Raw genomic sequence first — 21,640 nt, forward strand, 5'->3', positions numbered from 1 at the left:
ATAGGAATTATTTCACCATCGTCCACTTTCTGGAAATGTTATTAAGCCGAGTGACGGCTGCCAGTTCCTCTGCGTTGTCATCACCGCAAACCTCCCAATGGGAAGGGGGGGGGGGGAGGTCTTAAAGGGGCTTTCACTTTTAACCTATAGACATAAATAGTCAGTGGGATGCCAGGAGTTCTGCATGCAAATTCTATCCTGCTTGGAATATTGGGCCAATCAAGATTGACAGAAGACGCATTTGAGGCAATTCCAAACTCCATTACAGGATACCGGAAGGAGAAATACAGAGGCGGCCATTTTCATTTCCTTATAAACATTGCCAGTTGCCTGTCTGTCAGGCTGAGTTTTACTTTTGTTTGTTTTTTAACACAAAACACTTGCAACCTGTGGAGTCACAAAAAAGTTCAATTGAACCTTCAGGGAAAAAGTGCCCAACTTAGCCAATCCTCCAAAGGCTTCTCCCCTCCAGTGGTTGGATATTGTACTAATAAAGGGATCTGCCTCTGACACAGTTCAAAGTTGAGGAACAGTTCAAATCTAGACCCTGTTCAGTAAGCCAGTACCTATTCAGCAAGGAGTCCTTGGGAAAGGCTCCATAACACTGCTACTGCCTATAGAGCATGCCCTAGTGGCTGCAGCTCTGGCGCTTTAAGTCCCCCAGGAGAAAAGCACAATATCAGTGTTAGAAGGGTGAGTTGGAGACGCCCAAAATATATGGGTGTTACAACTTTAAAACATTACTTGTAAATGAGAGGTAATCACTTACCACTCCAGAAGATACAGACACCAGTTCCACTGGAGAAATGCTTCCTCAGATCAATACAAAAAATGGCTTAGAAGCATAAGGAGTAAAGTGTAGGGGTCTCTTTACTCTATGCTGCTAAGGCTTTTTTTGTATTGACCTGAGGAAGCAGGCAGTTACCTGCGAAACGCATTGTCAAATTTTTGAATAAATATTTTTCTAGTTAAAATGGTGTCTGTATCTTCTGGAGAGGTAAGCAATTAATCAGACCTCTCCCCACCCTTCTATCAGTCAGACCTCATTTGGAGGTAATAGCTTTACAGTTTTCTGGAAAGTGTATTGAAATAACCCCCCCCCCCCCCCTCCCCAGCACTACCTAACTCTAAGGACACCCCCCGTGCTGCCTAACCCTAGCATTCCCCTGGTGTCTAACTTTAACCCCCCCCCCCCTGCCTTATGCCAGGTACACACAATGAGATTTTCTGTCATATTTACTGTCCAATTGTTTATTTCCGACAGGTTTGACTTGATTTCTGATTAAAGGGATACTGTAGGGGGGTCGGGGGAAAATGAGTTGAACTTACCCGGGGCTTCTAATGGTCCTCCGCAGACATCCCCGTGCCCGCGCAGCCACTCCCCAATGCTCCGGCCCCGCCTCCGGTTCACTTCTGGAATTTCAGACTTTAAAGTCTGAAAACCACTGCGCCTGCGTTGCCGTGTCCTCACTCCCGCTGATGTCACCAGGAGCGTACTGCGCAGACACAGACCATACTGGGCCTGCGTAGTACACTCCTGGTGACATTAGCGGGAGGGAGGTGGCAACGCAGGCGCAGTGGTTTTCCGACTTTAAAGTCTGAAATTCCAGAAGTGAACCGGAGGCGGGGCCGGAGCATCAGTGAGTGGCTGCGCGGGCACAGGATGTCTGCGGGGGACCATTAGAAGCTCCGGGTAAGTTCAACTCATTCTCCCCTGACCCCCCCTACAGTATCCCTTTAATTTTCCAATCGATTTTCTATAGGATGGGAACAGAAAATCGATCGGAAAAACAATCGGAAATCAGATCGGACCTGTCGGTAATAATTGATGAGAGTAAATCTGACAGAAAATCTTACCGTGTGTACCTAGCAGTACACTAAAGACACCCTACCGCCCCCTAAACCTAAAGAACCCCCCCGGATATTTGCATTGTGCCCGTTTGTGGCACCCAAATTACCACTAATAGCCAATAATGGTGGCTATTAACATTGCCGTCTACAGCTGCGCCATTTTTACCTTCTTCGAGGGAAAGAGTTGTTTCATTCTAGTAGACATAAAAAATATGTAATTTCTCCATTTCTTAAAGAGAATCTGTACTCTCAAATTCTTACAATAAATAGCATACCATTCTATTCATTATGTTCTCCTGGGACCCTCTCTTTGCCGTTTCCGCAGCTCCCCGCCGCGATCCCGGCTTTTAATCACCAGTTTTAGGCAGTGTTTACAAACAAAAAACATGGCTGCTAACCAGGAAGTGATGTATGTGTATGTGTGTGTATATATATATATATATATATATATATATATAGCTCTGTCTGTGAGGAGTAAACAAAGCACACAGAGCCTGGAGGGGACATGCAGGGGGCGTGCATAACTTCTCCCTATCACAGCAGAGGCAGCACATTCCTCCCTAGGTCGACAAAGCGTGACAAAGAAAAGAAGGTTAGATATATTACAGAGACAGTGCAACTAGGAAAGGCTGCAGTAATCCAGACCACATTACAACAGGTATAGGAACTTAAAGGATAGAAGAAATAAGGCTGAACATTTAGTTACAGAGTCTCCTTAAATAAAAAGGTTTTATTTTTCACTGTTTTACCAAAACAGTAATTTGCAGTATAAAAATACAAACATGACACTAAATTTGTGCATCCTATTCTACCTTACTTTTAAGTCACGTAGCAAAATACAAAGAATATCAATATTAACAAGGTCACACAATCCATAAAACAACGAGGAAACAAACAAAATCCTGAAATCTGACAATGTGCAGGCAGACGCCCATCTCCTGTCAGGACTAATTCGTAGCCATTGTCGTACATTTCCAGCTACTGATCATCAAGGTGGCTCTCAGAATAGCCAGAACTAACAAGCACAGCCTGTCTATTTACCATAAACATTAAAGGACAACTAACGTGAGAGGGATATGGAGGCTGCCATATTTATTCTTTTTTTTTTTTGCGTTTTGCGTCGCATTGAACTGCCCTCAGCCAATCAGCAAGGAGCAGGAATGTGGGAGGTGAAGGGAAGGTTTTTTTTTTTTTTTAGCTCCCTGGTGATGTAGGAGAAAAGAGCCAGGCTGACTGAGATAAGATTCTTTACAGCAGACACATTTATGATTATGTTAGAATGCTTGCAATGCAGGTTCAGGTTGTAGACTGCATAATAAATACAAAGTGATGTAGGGACTTTGGGAGGAAGCCATCGCGTGACAAGGCTTCTCAGGTAAATATAACTGTTTGTCTTGCAGGCTGCCGAATTTTTGTATTTAGTATGGAGGTCCTCTTTAACGTCACACTGTGAACGTCGCATAGGCTTAACATTACAGTGCGTTAACCGGCGTTATGACTTTATAACGCAGGACAATAACGTCCCATTATGCCCCCCCCTTCTGGGATCCAAACCCACTTGTGTGGCAGGTAAATCACACACACCCCTTTCCCCCCCATATTGCAGAGTAGCGCAGCGGAGCAATGTAACATTTATCTGCTCCAGCGATGCGTCAGTCTCTTCTGTTATTTCCGACAGCCCCACCCTTTGTGCTTCCATACCTGCAGCTTCCAATCATGCGACATGCATTCAAGAGCCAGAGGTAAGCAGCACAGAGCGTGTGGTTGTCAGGAAGATCAGAGAAGTCCCAAAGGAGCGCCGGAGTAGGAAAATATTACTGCTCCACTACACTACTCTGCAGAAGGGGGAGGAGCTAGCCCTCAATGGTGCCATTTATTACTCCACTTAGTTTCAGACAATAAATGTTAAATCTTAAAAATGTGGGCCTCAACTTAGAATATGTTCTAGATTCTGGCCTCTTACACAATTAAGTTTGACACCCCAGTCCTAAGGGATACTTACCTCGGGAAGGGGGAAGCCTCTGGATCCTAAAAAGGCTTCCCCCCATCCTCCTCCACAACCCTGTTCCAGCTCTGGGAACCCCCAAAATAAAGCTTGTCGACAGCTCATGCAGGCGCACTATCGCCATCCTGCTCGGGCTCCGGTGGATATAGCCTACTACCGCGCAGAAGCAAGGACCCAATCAACGCTGCTAGTTCTGCTGGGGCTAAAGTGGGATGGTGCTAGTGAGCATGCACAGGGAGGACACTCTTCAGGGGTTCCAGCACAGGAACGACCTGATGGAGGCAGACAGGGGAAGCCTCTTTAGGATCCAGAGACTTCCCCCTCCTGAGGTGAGTATCCATTTTTTTTCCTTTAAAAAGAGTTTACTTTAAAGGAAACCTGAGAGGGAAAAAAAAATAAACAACTTACCTGGGGCTTCTACCGGCCCCCAGACGTCCTGTGCCCACGCCGGAACAAAATGATCCTCCGGTCCCCACCGCCGCTCACTTTCTTTACCGCCGTCCCCACTCACATCGCCGAGAGCGTACTGCGCAGGCACAGTATTGCGCAGGCACAGTACAAGAAAACCTCATACTGTGCCTGCACAGGATGCTCCCGGCAACACAAGCGGGAGCGAGTTCGCATGCGGCCGGGGCCGGGCAGGTGCAGTGGCCCACCGACTGAGAAAGTGAAAGTAAGCTGCGGCAGAGGACAGGAGGATCGTCCAAGGACAGCGCTGGCGCAGGATGTCTGTAGGGGGTCAGTAGAAGCCCCAGGTAAGTGAAACGCTTTTTCCTCCTTACAGGTTTCCTTTCATGTTATACTAGTAGACCTAAAGGAATACTATCAATGCCCAAGTGTTCTAAAATGACAATGTACAAATAATGTCTAAGTAGCTGTGTAAACATTTTCCTAATTTTCATGTTAAATATCAGAGGCAAAAGCAGTAATTTATTGAGGGTAGGATTTAGCTATATTGGGACAAATCAATTGCGGAAGGGGTGTCTGCTTCAATGCACAGCCAGTGTTGCATATCAGACTACAAAGTATCTTTCTCAGGATGCAAACACAGTATGAAAAGCTGTGACAAAAGCTGTGAGCTTTCTCTCTCTCTCACACACAGAGTTACACACAGGGTTAACTGATGAAGTGTGAGGGGAATTTCCCCTCTCCTCATGGCTCAGTCTGCCTTCAGTTTTGGTGTCAGTAAAGTTTAAAAGTATTTTGATAACAGTAAACAAAGAGGTTGCCAGTGAAATGTATACACCAGTATTTAGCAGCACTTCCCAAAACAATTCCTATCTCAATCGGAAAAAATATGTAGATCCATAGTGTTGCGTTAATGAGACCCAGAGACGAAGCACCATCATGTATTTTACCATATATATCAATGGGAACACATGACCGTAAACACCTACTCTGCTCTCTGTTTCATTTTTCACTGCTCAGTCTTCGTGTTATCAGCTATGATAAAATCTCCAACTGAGCATCCAGTCTGGCTTTGCCCCATAATGATTATAGCTGAGGGCTGGTGCACACTAGAGTGGTTCTGAAGCGTTTTTTAAAATACTTGCAGGGGGAAAACCGCTTGGCTAATGAAAGTGAATGGGAGGATGCACACCAGAGCAGGTCGTTTTTTCCATGAACGCAAACTCGGTTGCTGCAGCATTTTTTAGATTTCTGAGGCGTTTCTGCCTCAATGTTAAAGTATAGGAAAGTGGAAAACGGCTCTGAAAAACACTAGATCAGAGCGGTTTTCCAGGCGTTTTTGTTATAGAAGCTGTTCAGTAACAGATTTACTGTAACAATATTTGTAATCTGCTCAACAAAACGCTCCACAAAACGCTAGGCATGTTTAGAAAACGACTCTAACCATGCCTAGAATCGCTCTGAAGTCTGCTTCAAAAACTTCTAGCGTTCTGCAGATCTGCTAGAGGTTTTTGGTGTGCACTGGCCCCTCGTGGCTCTGCTTTCCTGCTACGAGGATACATAGCAGGAAAGCAAAGCCCACAAGGGGGCAGGCTGGGGCTTGAAAAGACATCACAGAAGACTGACTCAGCTATAATCATTACCAGGCAAAGCCAGACTGAATGTTCAGTTGGAGATTTTTTTTTTTTATCATAGCTGATAACAAGAAGACTGAGCAGTGAAAAATAAAACAAAGAGCAGAGTAGGTGTTTATAGTCATGTTCCAATTGATATATATCTATTATGCTATTGTGTTCCTGCCTTCTGCTTCTCTTCCCATAAGTATGTGGAGGTGCTTCAGTCGAGGAACCTTACTAATAATATATCTGACATCAGTCTATCAAAAAATAAGCTCTATAAACTTGTAACATTTATATGTTTTGGCATTTGTGACTTAAAATAGAACGTGTATTCATGTTTTGGATATAATAAACAGACCTTGCGGAATGGGTGTATAAGTATATAAAGGTAGTCCCCGGGTTAACGAACGAGATAGGGGACTGTAGGTTCGTTCTTAACCTGAATCTGTTCTTAAGTTGGAACATTGTGCCATCTCTGTCCCCTGTACCTCCTCTGTGCCCCCCTGTGCCTTCAGTGTCCCCCTCTGTCCTCTGTACCTGCTTATACAAGTTTAAAAGCCATTTTTTCTTTGAATGTGACCGACAGAGCGCAAACTAATTCACTAGCCTTTCAACAGAACCACTACCAATGCAAATGACAGCGATGTAGAAATGTTTTTTAATTTATAGTACATTTTATATGTATGTATTTTAACCTCTCTGGCAGTAGGATTGATTACTCCTGGATTATAGCGTCTAAAAGCCGTGCAATTTTTTTCTCAAGCTTTCAGACCCTAAAAGCAAGAAAAAAAAAAATCACACCGCAGAGAGATTTGCAGCAGCTCCCCTGGATCCAACACTGCAATTCTCCCATTGTCCACTGGGTGGAGCTCTACCCCTATAGTGAGGCATCACGTGGGGCTCTACCCCTATAGTCCGGCATCATGTGACGAACAGCAATCTCACCCGAGGGATCGAGAGCCTCCGAGGACTGGAAGGACGATAGCTGCCAGTGTCTGGATCCTGGAGGAGGAGAGTTACAGATGCCCGCAGGCTCTGTATATAGCTCCCAGCAGCTACCACGAGTCAGGCTTGGGGTTACTGCTCTGAGCTGCAGATTTACGGCCCGTGCCAATGTTTTTTTACCGATAGTTGTCCCCATCGTGTGCTTCCTGCTAACTAGCACCACAGAGTGATTGTTTCTTACTGCTCCTCCTAAGCGCAGCTCTGTAGGCACTCTAAACTCAGCTGCACTATTGTCTTGGAATGAAAATTTGGCCTGAAGAGGTGGGTTTAGCCCATGAAACGAGTTGCTTCTAATAAAAACCTGTGTTTCTATACCATAATTAGTGTCATCTTTTGAAGTTCAGGGGCTGTTCAGCCTGATAAAAGGCGGACTGCCTGAAACAGTGGGCTTGATAAAGGGCTGACTGCCTGAAACAGCAAGCTTGATAAAGGGATGACTGCCTTAAACCACAGGCTATCACAGAGATACAGTCCCCTTCTTTCTATACTAAGTACTAAGGGAAGGCAGGGGAGGTGAGCAGCAGCAGCTGATAGTCTGTAGTGATGAGATCAAAAGCTGATTTACAGTTTTAATTGGAAAAACAAGTAAAAAAAAAAAATATACAAATTGCATTACTAATACATGCATTAAAAAGAGTATCTGACGTTGGCCTTAAACTGTTTGCTAAAATCTTTGCAATGCATATATTGTATATTCTGAGAAAATGGTTATTTTTTTCCAGAAAAATAAAAGTACAGCTGGAGTAAACTAAATGGAAAAAAAATTACAGACCACTGTTCCAGCGCAGGCTCCCTTTATACCTATCCAGCTCGCACCAGTCAAATCTGTTTCTTCTGGTTATGAGTGCGGCTGTGGACAAGTGCCTCTGGACTGGGCATGTGCGAATAAGGTCTGAGCATGCCTGGGAGAGGCAAGCTGTTATGCACGGAAGAAAAAAAAGCTGTGGAGTGGCTTTCCTTCTATTGAGCATGCCCAGACCTTATTCACATGCCAAGTCTGATTGTGCGAGTCCACAGCTAGGAGCACAGCCAGGAGATGAAGCTGGGTGCAGCAATGGAATGGTGGTCTCTACGAGGATATGTGAACCGTTCCAGTTTGGAAGGAGGAAGTATCGGAGTCATGTGAAACGCAACGTGCTCAAAAGCCAGTGAACTTCTCCTGACCTGCTTGTTCGGTGCTGAACAGCGGCAGTTGGAAGCATTCAGGTGTTGCTATGTCATATTCGACCAACAGTATAATTTTTTTTAACCTTACTTCAGAGGTGTTCTTACAGCAGAGGTGTCAAACTCAATCATGGAAGGGGCCAAAATCTAAAACAGTCTAAGTCGTGGGCCCAATTTTGTATCAGGATTTAACATTTATAGAAGTCTCAAACTAAGTAGTGTAACCATAGCGACCATGGGGGGCCCAGCTCCACCCCCCTTCTGAGTAGCCCAGTAGAGCAGTTTAGCATTTAGCTGCTCCAGTGCTGCTTCAGGACTCCACTGATCTTCCTGACAGCCACATGCTTTATGCTGCATACCTCTGGCTCCTGATGCATGTCATGTGATCAAAAGAAGAAAGTATGCAGCTTAAAGTGGATCCGAGATAAACTTTTACTCATTGCATAATTGTGTTCCTTACATATAGTTTATAGGGCATTCCTCAAGCCAAACTTTTTGGTTTTGTTTTAATACTCTAATTCCTTATAAACGAAGCAAGCCACGCCCACAGCTTCTCCTGAGTGCATTGGCACTGTGGCAAGGGCTTATGGGAGCTCAGTCTGGGCAGGAGGAGGTTACTAGCCATAGATTTCAGAGGCAGAGGGGAAGTAGGGGGAGGAGAGGGGACTGAATTTGTCACAGACGGAGGGCTGGAGATGATATCAGCTTGCCTGTGTGTAATGTGACAAACAAAACATGGCTGCTGTCATTGTATCACAGGAATAAATAATCAAACTGTTGAAGCTGTTTGTAGCTAGATTTGCTGTGTAAACTATCTAAACTTTGGATAAGATATACAGTATAGACAAGTTACTTGTTATAGTTAGTTTTTCATCTTGGATCCGCTTTAAAACATGTGATTTCCAGGAAGAACAGAAGACCCAATGCATTGCTGGAGCAGGAAAATATTACACTGCGCTACTCTGCTATGTGGGGAGATGATGTGGAGGGGAAGGTGTGTGCGCGTTTTACCAGCCACACGGGCAGTGGAGAGGTTTCAACCAGAAGCACTGTCACCCGAGTGCTCCTCCGGACAGGAAGGCAGTGTGCGGTCTTTCTTTTGCTGCTTACAATGATGCACATTTAAAGCTCCACGCCTCTGATAAGCATTGCAGTGTGCTACATTTAAGTGAACCTCCAGGCTAAAAATCTACTCAGCAGCACTGAAGAGACTTGGTGTTTCTTTAACAATTTCACAGCATCAGAATTTTGTTTTTCTTACCCAAGCCTCATTTTTAGTTGTACAGAAGAAAACTGCGCGGGCATTTTTCCCGTGGTGCTGTGCAAAGCATGATGGGATTTCTGATGTTGTTGTTCTCCTTCTGCGGTTTTGGTGCAAATTTTTTTTTAAATGTTGAATTTGAAGCCTAGCGCGTGCAGCTGGGAGGGGTGATCAGGACACAGGACAGTTGGAACTGTGTCTCATGCTCCATGTCACCTCCTTTCAACCAAAAAGATGGCTGCCCCCATGAAAAAACAAACATTTGCCTGTTCTTTTAAAACAGGGTGGGTAAGAGATTATATTACCTATCTATTTTAATTAATATAGCTAATGTAACTTAATGACAGCATGTTTGTTTAGGTTGAAGTTCCTCTTTAACACATGGAATGAGAATTGTAAGTTTATTGAATGAGCAGATAGTCAACAAGATGCAAATGACTTCAGCTGGCATGCAAATGTTACACTGAGTGAATGCAGCAGGAACCAGCTGTACTCCCTGCTGAAAACAATCCATGCAAGGTTAAGCAGCATTATTGGTATTTCACTGACTACCTCAGCCGATGATGCGCACGTTACCAGCGCTCTTGTATTGCAACCATGAACACTTGAAACGCACACAAAGATGTATAGTTTGCATCAGAAAGTGTGAACAAGACAAAGCAAACCTGCAGTGAAAATAAACTTAAGAGAATGAATTTTATGTGTAGTACAGCTAAGAAATAGATCATTAGTAGCATAATAAAAGTCTCATACTGTTTTACAATACAGGAACAGTTAAGATAAATTTCAGTTATCTATGCAAAAGAGCTTTCCTGAGCTCTTCAACCCACTGGGTGGGATGCAGTCCTGTTTTCTGGGGCACTTAAATAGCCAAGAAACAGTGAGAGATAGATTTAGATAAGGTTTTACTGCAGGGAAGTTCAACGGGTCATTATTTCTGCTTTGTGTTATAGCTTAAAAGACAGAGAGTGGTTTTTAAATTACAACAGAATTATGTAATGTTATAAAAAAAAAAAAAAGCTGTGACTGAAAAAAATGAGACTTTTCTTTGCTACTAATGTTCTATTCTTTATCTGTACTACACATACAAGTCATTATACCATGAGGTTGTTTTCAGGCTTGCTTTAAGGTGAATGGGAACCGCATTTAAACAAATGAGACAGATACTTACCCAAGGAGAGGGAAGGCTCTGGGTCCTATAGAGCCTTCCCACTCCTCTCCTGGTCCCCTCGTTCCGGTGCTGGCTCGCCCCGGTAGCAGTATTTGACTAAATTAGTCAAATACTGCTTTACCCGGCCGAAGGAGGCTTCAGAAGTCTTCAGGGAGCCCGAGTGCTCCTAAAGAAGGGCGGCCCTGTACTGCACCTGCGCAAGCACGCTCTCTTGCACGCTCACGTGTGTGCAGTATGGAGCCGCACGTCTTCAGGAGGACATGGCTCCCGAAGACTTCCAAATACCCTTTCGGTGGGGAAGTGAAATGGGGGGAGCCAGCACAGGATAGAGAGCACCGAGAGAGGAGACAGAAGGCTCTATACGACCCAGAGCCTTCCCTCTCCTTAGGTAAGTATTTGCTTCATTTTATTAAAAATGCGGTTCCCATTCACTTTAAAGGTGCACATTAACGATACAATAGTCTCCTCAGATGCGATCGTTCAATTAGATTTACGGCATCGTAAGTGAACAGAAGGTAATTATCAATTGTTCCCATTAACGGGTCGATTAGGGTACAACCTCTCTCTTCAGCCACCATCGTAAAATCCAACATTATCACAGACGAAATTCTGTATTCCAGTCGACAAATACAATCGTTTCACATTGATTTTCTCCACATACCACGTGGTTTTCTGTACAATGTGATGGTAAACATATGATAGAATGATCACATCTGAGGAAGATATTATACCATTAAATGGCAGACCATTCCAAGTCGCATGTTCTGTTTTCCTATCGCACTGTATACTAGCTACATTCTTTTCCCAACAGACATGACATGCATGTGTGAAAGCACTGCTGAAGCTTGTATTAGGCAGCTCAAAGGTTTGCCTCACAGAAGCATTGTGGGAGAATGAGGTCATCCGAAGCGGTGCAGGCTGAGGTAGGCACACCCATGGGAAACTAGCAGTAAAGACCGTCAGGCCACGCCCCCATTATTATAATCATCCTCCGGTAGTTATGTAGCTGCCATACCCTACTCGATACTGCAGCCTGATTGACCTTCCAATTTGATAATTTTAGCAATTTGGAACAGAATTTATGCCTCACGATCAATCTTTTGATCGATTTCCAGCTGAAAGGGTAGATTGGACATGCTGGAAAATATTGGTCACAAGGGCTTGATCAAGTGTGCCCCCCCCTCTACCTTGTTCTAGTGCGCAGTGTAAAAGTTTCACCTTCCTGCCAGCCTGACCCCAAGGGCCTCCTCCGGTGTTTACCGTCTGTACCACATAACACGGGTGCTTGTGTGACATCACTACATGTGCCTGGTATCACTAGGTAACACCAGAGAAGGCTGGGAGTCACGGTTGGGGACAGGTGAAATTTTACTGAGCATGAGCCCTGGGGGGGGGGGGGGGGGGGGGGGGAGAAACACTTTTACACCTGGGGGAGGGGCAGGCAGGTGCAGGGCTGTGGAGTCGGTACAAATATCATCTGACTCCTCAGTTTATTGAAACCACCGACTCAGAATACCCAAAATTGCTTCAACTCCTCTGCCCTGGGCAGGCGGCGGTGCTAGGCAGATTTCTGATAGACTTCATGCTGAAATCTATTGGAAATCGTTGTGCCGTATATATGGACAGGAAACAGATCTCTACCTAATCATTTTTAATTCAGAGAGGGATCTATCTCATGATCAATCTGCCCATACATCGACCCGTGTATGCCTATCTTAAGAAGTCTCCTCCGAAATTTACCAACTTAGTCGGACGTTATTTTGTGAGTGGATAGGATTACATATTTCATCAAGTGTCACTTTTAATAGTAAAGATCTACTTTAAACATTTAGAAACATCTACGAAAAGATATTTCTGGGTCAGCTAGCCATCAAAGTAAAAACAGGTTTTTGTTTTTTATGTCAGGTTTGCTTTAAAGCCAGAACATCCGCAACAAATCAAAACAAGGTACAAAAAGAACGTATAAAAAAAAAAGTAACCCCCCAAAAATATATATTTGTGCTGACATCAAACTTCCTGGACCATGTCTGAACCCGGTGAGTTGGAATCAACTTTGTTTTTATTCTCTTCCATCTTCACATAGGTGTCCACCATTAAGTCCAAGTCATGTTTTGCGTCAAAATTTACATTCAGAAATGCCAGGTGGCACGAGCGCTGGTCCGCCGGCGTGTTTTCTAGGTAGTATCGCAAACGTCTCCTGCTTGTCTCAAACTTCTCGCTTTCACTTTTGATAACAGGCAAAACACATAAAACTTTGAGAAGGGCCTGAACATTTGGAAAAAACTTTATATCGGGCATCTGGAGGGAGTCAAATATGTTGGTTGGCAGGTCAACATCCTTACCACGGTGTTTCCATTTAACCCGCCAGCAGTGAAGTTCCGCAGTAAGAGTGTCTGGGTTCGGAAGGTCACATTTGTACAAATCGGTGTTATGTTCTTCGTTGGCGCTGAATTTTAGTTGCCCCATCACAGAGGGAACCAAGGACAAACACTTGAGGGACTTCAAATGCTCTTCTGAAAAGATGTCCTTTAAGCCTTGAATGACATGTTGGACTGTGGGTACACTAAGAGCCTCTCTATAGAAGGTTTCGGGTGTTAGGTCATGTGGAAAGTTGGCAAAGTGCATTCTTCGGAACCTACCTGGGATCTTTACTGGAATTTCTAATTTGGCAGCTAACGTGGTGGCCTCCTCAAACCAGAACTCGTGGTAAACTTCATTGTTTTCCATGACCTCATTCAAAGCATGCAGCACCGCTGTCAGACTATTGGCAGCAGAGAAAACATCAGATGTAAACCCTTGCAAATTCTTGCCGAAAGCTCTAGTGAAAGAGAGGGCATTTTTCAGTATTACAACGGTAACCAAAAAGTCGAAATCGGTCAAGGCACTTGAAAGAATGAATGCACGACTGCTTATCTTGCCATCCAAGACAGGATCGCTGGCCGCTTTGTCTAAGCAAAGAATGAATGAATGAATAAGAGTTACTACAACGTCAAAAGTATCGTGTCTGCTTGTCCATTCAGAATTTAAGATTTCTTTAAGTTCAGAACCCTTCTCAGCATTGTCCTCAAAGAGTGTGGTGATTGTACTTCTCAGGTCTTCCAGCAAGGCTGGGGAGTTTTTAAAAAATAAATAAACATCCTCCAAGATTCCCAATGCCACCGAGACGCTGGACACCGGCGTTGACTTTGCCAACCAAATGTTCAAGGCACAAGAAGAACTGAGCGTACAAGTCGCTTGTGGGAACTTTTGTTGCAAATGAGAACCTACAACCTTCATTTTAGAAGAAAGTTTGCTGGAGACAACGTAAGACTGTCCACGACAGTATTCCATATTCAAAGCCCATTTATCGGTAAGAGTCGATAATAAGTCAGCGGCTAAGACTTCGGCGTCGGCCTCGCAAGGGAAAAATCCAACAAATTCTTCCCGCAAGCTGTAAGCATCGTCAAGATACCGTAGGAAGATGGGAGCATGTTCCACTCCTGCCATATCGATGGCGTCTTCAGCAACGATGGAGAAGAACTGGGAGTTCCACACGTCCTTCAGCACGTCTTCTCTTATGCAACTCTCGCATATGATCAGGATCTGCTGCTGTTGGAGTTCAGAGCAGTACTGCTGGTTCACGGCAAGCATCTCAAACCTCCTCCTGAGGACGTCGTCCCCAGAATTTATGCGATACTCGAGAAGAGCCTGGAAGTTGTCGGGAGTATAAACATCTTCAGGGACTTTACAAGTACGACCCTCCAACGATACGTTCTGCTTGCCCATTAGCAATACAATCTCAAAGAGGGATCTGATGTAGTCCTTGTGTTCCTTCTCCTCGGTCGTCATCCCCAAGCTTTCCTCGTTCTGGTCTATTTCTACTATTTGTATATCCCCATCGTTGTTTGATTGATGGTTTTCCTGTTCAGGAACCACAGCGTCAACTAAAAATGTAAAAACAAAAAAGTAATCAGGGTTGAAAAATGAAAGTTAAAAGTGTAACAAAATGAATACAAAGGTCACAAGCACATACAAAATTACAGCGTAAATTACTTGTACATGACATTTTAACAGATCATATAATATCTTAGTAATCTATGCACAGATTTTTGAAGGCATCCTATGCTGTAGATTATAAGAACAGATGACAGATGGCTGTGGAGCGTTCTTTCCTGTACACACCCCTCACATAGCAGCAGACATACGCTAGGACACAGGGATGACCCCATAATGCACTGGGCCGCTTCTGTTCCCTGCCTCTTGGCGCAGTAAAAAGCACACCTTTAGGCCCCGTTTACACTTATTAATCAGTTGCTCTCAGTTATAACTGAAAGGATAACTGATGCTTATGTTTTCCTATGGCACAGTTCACACTTAAAGAGAACCTGTACTGAGTAAAATTATTTAAAATAAACACTCGAGATAACTTCAAATGAACATTACATAGTTACCTTGCCATCAGTTCCTCTCAGAAGCTCACCATTTTCTTCTTACAGTGATCCCTCCAGTTCTGACAACATTTTGTCAGAACTGAAATATATCAGTTGCTCTCAGTTATATATCAGTTGCTGTCAGTTACAGCTGGGAGGAGAACTGATGTGTCCATGTTTCCCTATGGCTCAAGTGTGCGATGTTACAGTTTAACTGTGTGTTGACCAGAAAGCTGTTATGGGGTAATGGCCATTTTCAAAATGGAGGACGGAGAATTCCATTGATCACAGTGGTCAAACAGGACGCAGGAGAGGAAAAAGAGATTGAGGAGTAGACTACACAGGAGGTAAGTATGACTTGTGTATGCTTATTTTGACTTTTAATTTTCAGTTCAGGTTTTCTTTAACGCGTTTTAACTGAAATCTTTTTCACAATGCACTGCTATGGAGAAGAAAAAAAACGCGAACCAGCTGATTAAGTGTAAATGGGGCTTTAATCCTATATTAAAAAAAATAACACTTAAAGAAGACATCCAGAGTAAAACCTAAAATCCAGCAGCCTTCAAGTAAAAGAAAGCTATAGTTACCCAAGAAGTCTTGTCCCGTGATGCCTTCGCAGAGAAAAACTCCAAGCTATTTACTACAGTAAATAGCTTGGCGTTTTTCTCCGGGGAGAGAGAGAGAGAGAGAGAGAGAGAGGAGGCGGGGCCAGGTGCGGGAAGTCGGGTGATGCGGGGACTTCGGGACGGCATCGCGGGACAAGGCTTCTCTGGTAAATATAACTTCCTTTTACTTGCAGGGTGCTGGATTTTAGGATTTACTCTGAAGGTCCTCTTTAAGATACTTACCTCTAGATCATCCAGAGACTTACCCAATGCTCCACAACCCCTGTTACTAGCCAAGGGAGACTGCAAAAATGGTGCAGGAAATTTGGGTGCACTAAGCGCCACTATAGGCACTCAAAAGACAGAGCACAAATTACTATAAAAACTGTGTAACTCGGCCGCCAGCAATAGTTGGCGGCCAAATGACATCTTACCCCACTATCCATGGCAGCCTGGAGGGGGAATAATAATGAACGCCGCCGCAACTTTTGCGAAAGTTGGGTCAGCAGTTTTCTGATTTACTTTGCGCCCAAATTTCCCGGCGCCTTAATGTGGTGTGAAAGCCAGCATTTCTACTTAGCTCTAAAAGATTCCCAAAAATTTTTTTTAGCAGATCATCACTGAAATGGTTAAACAAAGCACTTTGTCCTGCTATTCAGCTTCAAACCACATCCAAACTGGAGATAACAGTATCTTTGTTTACATTTCAATGTTGATACATGTGTGTCTAACAAGTAAGAGAAGCTGTCTCTGCTTCAGGCCCACACACAGTTCAGAACAACTCACTAGAAGATTTTAATATATAATAAAAAGCAGTTTGAATAAAATGCAATAGCGACTTTCAGGGCAAAACTACACTTTGGAAACTTGTAATTTGTAGACAGACAATATTACATATGCACAAAAGCAAATATGATAACTGAGTAATAAAAAGTAGAAATACACATTTTTATTTAATGTTATGTCAGAGTTTCAGACCACTTTAATCACATGTACACCTAGCCAGAGCCCTCTTTATCATCGCGGCCGCACTCCCCTCCACGTACAAGTGCAGGCGCTAGTGCGTTGATGCCTGTGCAGTAGGACGGAGAAACTCCTACATGGAGAAACAAAAACCATGAGCGTCTCCGTGCTACTGCACAGGCTGTGCTTTGCACCTGCGCAATGTGGCCATGAGCAATACGTAACATTAATGCTGAATATTGTTCAGAGGGTCCCTGCTCAAAAGTGGCGGGAAAACTAGAGTAACCTCTAGAATATTCAGAGGCTTCCCCTACTAATGTAAATGATGGAAAGCAGTCCCTGGCAAATAAGTTTATACTCCACTATTCATTCCGTAGGCCCCAATCCCAAGATTACAAATGCAAATCGTGGGTCAGGAGTCCTGGTTCTTCTCACACATGGTTATGCAACCTTACATGCCGCTTCAGTAGTAACAGGTCTGGAGGATACATATAAAATCGGCGCCAGGAGACTTGGGCGCAGGATACAGCCAGTACATGGCTGATCCTGCTGCTGCACAAGTTCCCGGCCGTGCTAAATATTATCCCCCCCTCCAGGCCGCCATGGATGGTGGGGAATGAAATAATTCGGCTTCCAGCAGTTGCTGGAAGCCGAATTATTGTGTTTTAAAAGTAACTTCAGCTGTCTTCTGACGTCGCCGAAGTTACTATGTGTGCGCTGCTATGGCTGTAATTCCTATTACAGCCTATGGTGGCGGCGGCTGCGCCCAAATCTACCTGTGCTGTAATTAAAGCGCTCGGGTCTGGACCCAATGATCTAGAATACAGCAACTTCTAGCACACTCACCCATCTTCCCTGCACCCTGATTGCCTCTATCTTTTTCTGTTTCTACTCCACACTAGAGATGGCCCAGCCTTGGAGAACTCGTTGAGAAGCACATGATCAGTTTGATCAGCTGATAGATTTGTAAGCCTCTGTGAGCATTGAGCCAGTTCTATCAGCACCTCCCCCCTTAAAGGCAACCTAAACTAAGAGGGATATGGATTTTTTCCCTCTTAAAATAATACCGGTTGCCTGACTCTCCTGCTGATCCTGTGTCGCTAATACTTTTAGCCACAGCCCCTCAACAAGCATGCAGATCAGGTGCTCTGACTGAAGTCAGACTGGATTAGCTGTCGGACAAAAATCTTCTGACTCCAACTCCTCAGTTTATGAAACCACAACTCCGACTCCGACTCCGGGTACCCAAAATGGCTCCGACTCCTTAGCCTAATACTTAACAGGGCTGCGGATTTTGTACATCATCCGACTCAGACTCCCCAGTTTATGAAATCAACGACTCCGACTCCAACTCCGGGTACCCAAAATTGCCCCGACTCGACTCCGACTCCACAGCCCTGCTTGTTTCAGGTGTGTGATTTAGACTCTACTGCAGCCAAAGAGATCAGCAGGACTGAGAGGCAACTGGTATTGTTTAAAAGGAAACATCCATATCCCTCTCAGTAAAAGTGCACCAGGGATCATTAAACACAAAAAAAGATACTTACCCAGGGCTTCCTCAACCCCCATAAACACGTGCGAGTCCTTCGCCGTCCTCCCGCGGTCTGCCGTTCAGCCGCAATCGGTTCCGGTAACTGGCTCAGTCGGGTCCAGTCTGGGTCTTCTGCGCACGTGCAGACCTCCTGGGCATGTGCAGAAGATCCAAACTGAACGCGTCTGAGCCAGTTACCAGGGCTGATTGCGGCTGAGCGGCAGACCATGGGAGGACGGCAGGTCACGCTCACCTCGAGTTCACTTTAATAGATTCCCTTCGCCATCCAGATGCCTAAACCTCATCTTCCAATCCTAGCTGTTAAAACTACCCTCTTCGTACCCTGTCCCAAATTACTAGCCCTCTTACATACCTATTTGGAGGGATACTATAGAGCCTAGTCCTATGTCCATCCATCGTTCGTCTTGTGCACTCCTCAGGCAGCCTTCAGATCTACTCGTATTCCTGTCTGCTTCTGAAGAGGGGCGTATCCTTCCTGCACATGAATAAGCCTGGACTCACGCATGCGCAGTACGGTTGTGCTCGTCTTCTAAACTTCTTGGGGATGCAAGTAAGTCCGAAAACTGCCCGAGAGGCGCTGAGGAGGTAGGAGGACCAAGGACCTGTATTGCACCCAGAGCCTTCCCTCTAAATAGGTTTGCATCTAACCTGGAGTGAGTCTCACCACCTCAGCTTCACTTTAACCGATTACAGACCACAAGGCTCTGGCCCCTTAACCACTTAAAGTGAACCGAGCATCATTTTTAACACCCAGGGCAGCTCTATAGCAAATTAAAAATGCATTTTAAAAATGTGGTTTATTATAAAAAAAAAAAACAACTTTCATTTTACCTCATTTTTCTACATCTAAGGGTTAAAATAGCCACTTTGTCCGTCCGTAAGCTGAGCAGGAGATGGTGGAAGGCAGATAAGAAATCACCTCATTAGACTTAATTGACGACAAACAAACCCCCACTGTACTTCAAACAGAAAACATCAGTTACAGTTGAAGAATTTCACACCTAGCCTGGATAATGCCAGTTGTAAAATAGCAGGGGGCTGAGCTTCTGAACAATGGCAGCCCTTGCAGCTATTTGAAGCCAGGAGCTGCTTTAAGGACCATGGGCTTAAACCCCCCAGTGACCAGGCAATTTTTTCAAATTAAGCCACTGCAGCTTTAAGGGCTAGCTGCAGGGCCATACAAATTAGCACACAAGTGATCCCCCCCCCCCCCCCCCATTTCGGCCCAACAGAGCTTTCTGTTGGTGGGCTGTGATTGTTCCCCCAAAGTTTATTTTTTTTACAAAATATTTGTTTCTTTTACAATACATTTCTCTGTTCATTTGGTTTTATTATTTTTTTAACCCACCTTCCCACCGTCAGCCAATCAGCGCGATCGGCTGTCATAGGCCTCAGCCTATGACAGCGGATCGCTTCTCTGCCGCCCAGAGGGACAGCCGTGTCACACAGGCGTCCCCAGTACAGCGTAGCCGAAGATCGCAGCGCTGTACAGAGTAAATAGAAGGCGGTTTCGCCATCTAACGGCCTCCTAGCGGCGCTTGCCGCTGGGAGGCTGATGGCGGAGCGGAGTTCAGTCATTCAAGCAGAGATGCGCGCGCGATTTCCAGCAAAACCCCACCCCAGGACTTCATGCCAATTGGTATGGAATAGTCCTGGGGCTGCCCTTGCGTTCACGCCAATTGGCTTTACGTGGTCGGCAAGAGGTTAAAGGACAACTGAAGTGAGAGGTATATGGAGGGTGCCATATTTATTTCCTTTTAAGCAATACCAGTTGCCTGGCTGTCCTGCTGTTCCTCTGCCTCTAATACTTTCAGCCATAGACCCTAAACAAGCATGCAGCAGATCAGGTGTTTCTGACATTGTCAGATCTTACAAGATTAGCTGCTGCTTGTTTCTGGTGTGATTCAGACACTACTGCAGCCAAATAGATCAGCAGGGGCTGCCAGGCAAAATAAATAAATATGGCATCCTCCACATCTCTCTCTCACCTCGGGTTCCCTTTAATACACACATTCATTAGAAATAAAGTATAAGCAAAAAAATAATTAAATAAAAAGCACACATCACACCTTTTACTAAATCACTAGTTTAATCTGTGAACAAAAATAAGTGCAAATCAGAAAAGAATGACATAAAGGGTGACATTCGTATCGGGATAAGCCTTATAACATGACAACAGGTGCCACAGACTAGAGCAGGCGTGGGCAATCTTTCTTTCTCCGCTGTGGGCTGCATTGCTCTAGCGGCCTGCATGCCCCTCCTCCCTCCTGGCAGAGCTGCAAGCAGTGTGTAAAGTTTACCCAACCCACTGGCATCTTACAGCTGCAATCTCTAAATAAAGATTTGTTTTACAGTATTTGTTAGCCTTTTTTTTTCTATTACGAGGTAAAAAAAAAAAAAAGGTTTAGAATGCACCTAATTGGAGAGGGGTTCAAGATGTGAGCGGGTTATTGTGTGACGCTCTGAGATCCATTGGCAGCAGGATCATATGACTCGTGTCTTCAGGAGAAACAAGAAGCCAGTGAGTGGGCCTAACAGGCTACATAAGAAGGCCTCTAGCTACTGGCCTTGAAGAACCTTCAGAACTGCGTTCAAACACTGCGGTACCAGCTCCGTCATATTCGCATAAGGTGAACAGGAACCACCACCCTGAGCCCTACTTGTCACATTCACAAAATGGGATGAGGCGTCCTAATGTAGTATAAAATGGGTAACATAGAAAAGGACGACGCGTTTCGCAGGACCTACCCACTTCCTCAGGTTTACAGTACAGCGTCCAGCTCAGGGGACACCCCCCAGGGGTGTCCCAGGAGATAATTATGCAGAGATGCTTTTTCTGGAGTGCATCACACCCTATCCTGAAGAGGAAACCCAATCTGTGTGGAGACAGAATTCTCCACCTGCCTGATATTGTGGTTGCCTAATAGCAACCCAGGTATGTAATAGCAACCCAGGTATGTAAGTATTTATTCCACACACTATTTCATTGCCTGGAAATACTGCACTATCTGAGTCTCCTGGTGTGTCCTGTTTCCTTTTTCCTCTCCCGGTTCCTGATGTTCATTACCTAAATGTCATCGGTCGGACACCCCTCATCCTAATTGTCATGTACTCTTTACGCTGAGCAGAGAAAGGAGAGCTTGGGGCTGATCACGGTGGATGCCGAATTCCCGCAGATCTGGGCTAGCTGACGAAGCCTCTCCTTGTGTGTCCTCAATATAACAAAATATAATGTTCATCAGTGCCGTCCTCAGGCTGGCCTGGTGGCTGGGCGGCACTCGTGCCAAGTAAGGGATAAGACTCCTGGCAAAGGCCACGTGCGAGCTTTCATCTTCAGAGCTCTCGTTGGAAGAGACGCGGGAGGTCACATACTGCCGAAATTCATGCGGAGAGATTTGGGGTGCACAGTCTTGGGGCAGCTCTTGCGGGTCTTCTTCTGTTTCCACGATTAAGGTCACGGAAGACGGCGACGGGTCGTCCTCTATATAGATGACTTCCGCATCCTCCTCTTCTATCACGGCACACTGGGGATCCACTGGAGCTCGAGGAACAGGAGCGTCCTCAGTCCTAAAACAGAATGCACCCCTGCTTTAGAATAGGCATACACAAACCATGCACAAATTATTG

The 21,640-nt window shown here is 44.9% G+C and overlaps 1 protein-coding gene across 2 annotated transcripts in view; it reads right to left on the reverse strand.

Moving 5' to 3' along the window:
• Positions 1-12,459: 12,459 nt before the first annotated feature.
• THAP12 (THAP domain containing 12) overlaps positions 12,460-21,640 on the reverse strand; it is a 39,375-nt gene continuing 30,194 nt past the window's right edge. For both annotated transcript variants that reach the window (XM_068266653.1, XM_068266654.1), the window contains exon 5: positions 12,460-14,407. In XM_068266653.1, the coding sequence (XP_068122754.1) occupies positions 12,492-14,407 (1,916 nt within the window). In that variant the 3' untranslated portion in view covers positions 12,460-12,491. The remainder of the gene's footprint in view (positions 14,408-21,640) is intronic.

Source organism: Hyperolius riggenbachi, chromosome 2 (assembly GCF_040937935.1).
Source record: "Hyperolius riggenbachi isolate aHypRig1 chromosome 2, aHypRig1.pri, whole genome shotgun sequence".
Lineage (NCBI taxonomy): Eukaryota > Metazoa > Chordata > Amphibia > Anura > Hyperoliidae > Hyperolius > Hyperolius riggenbachi.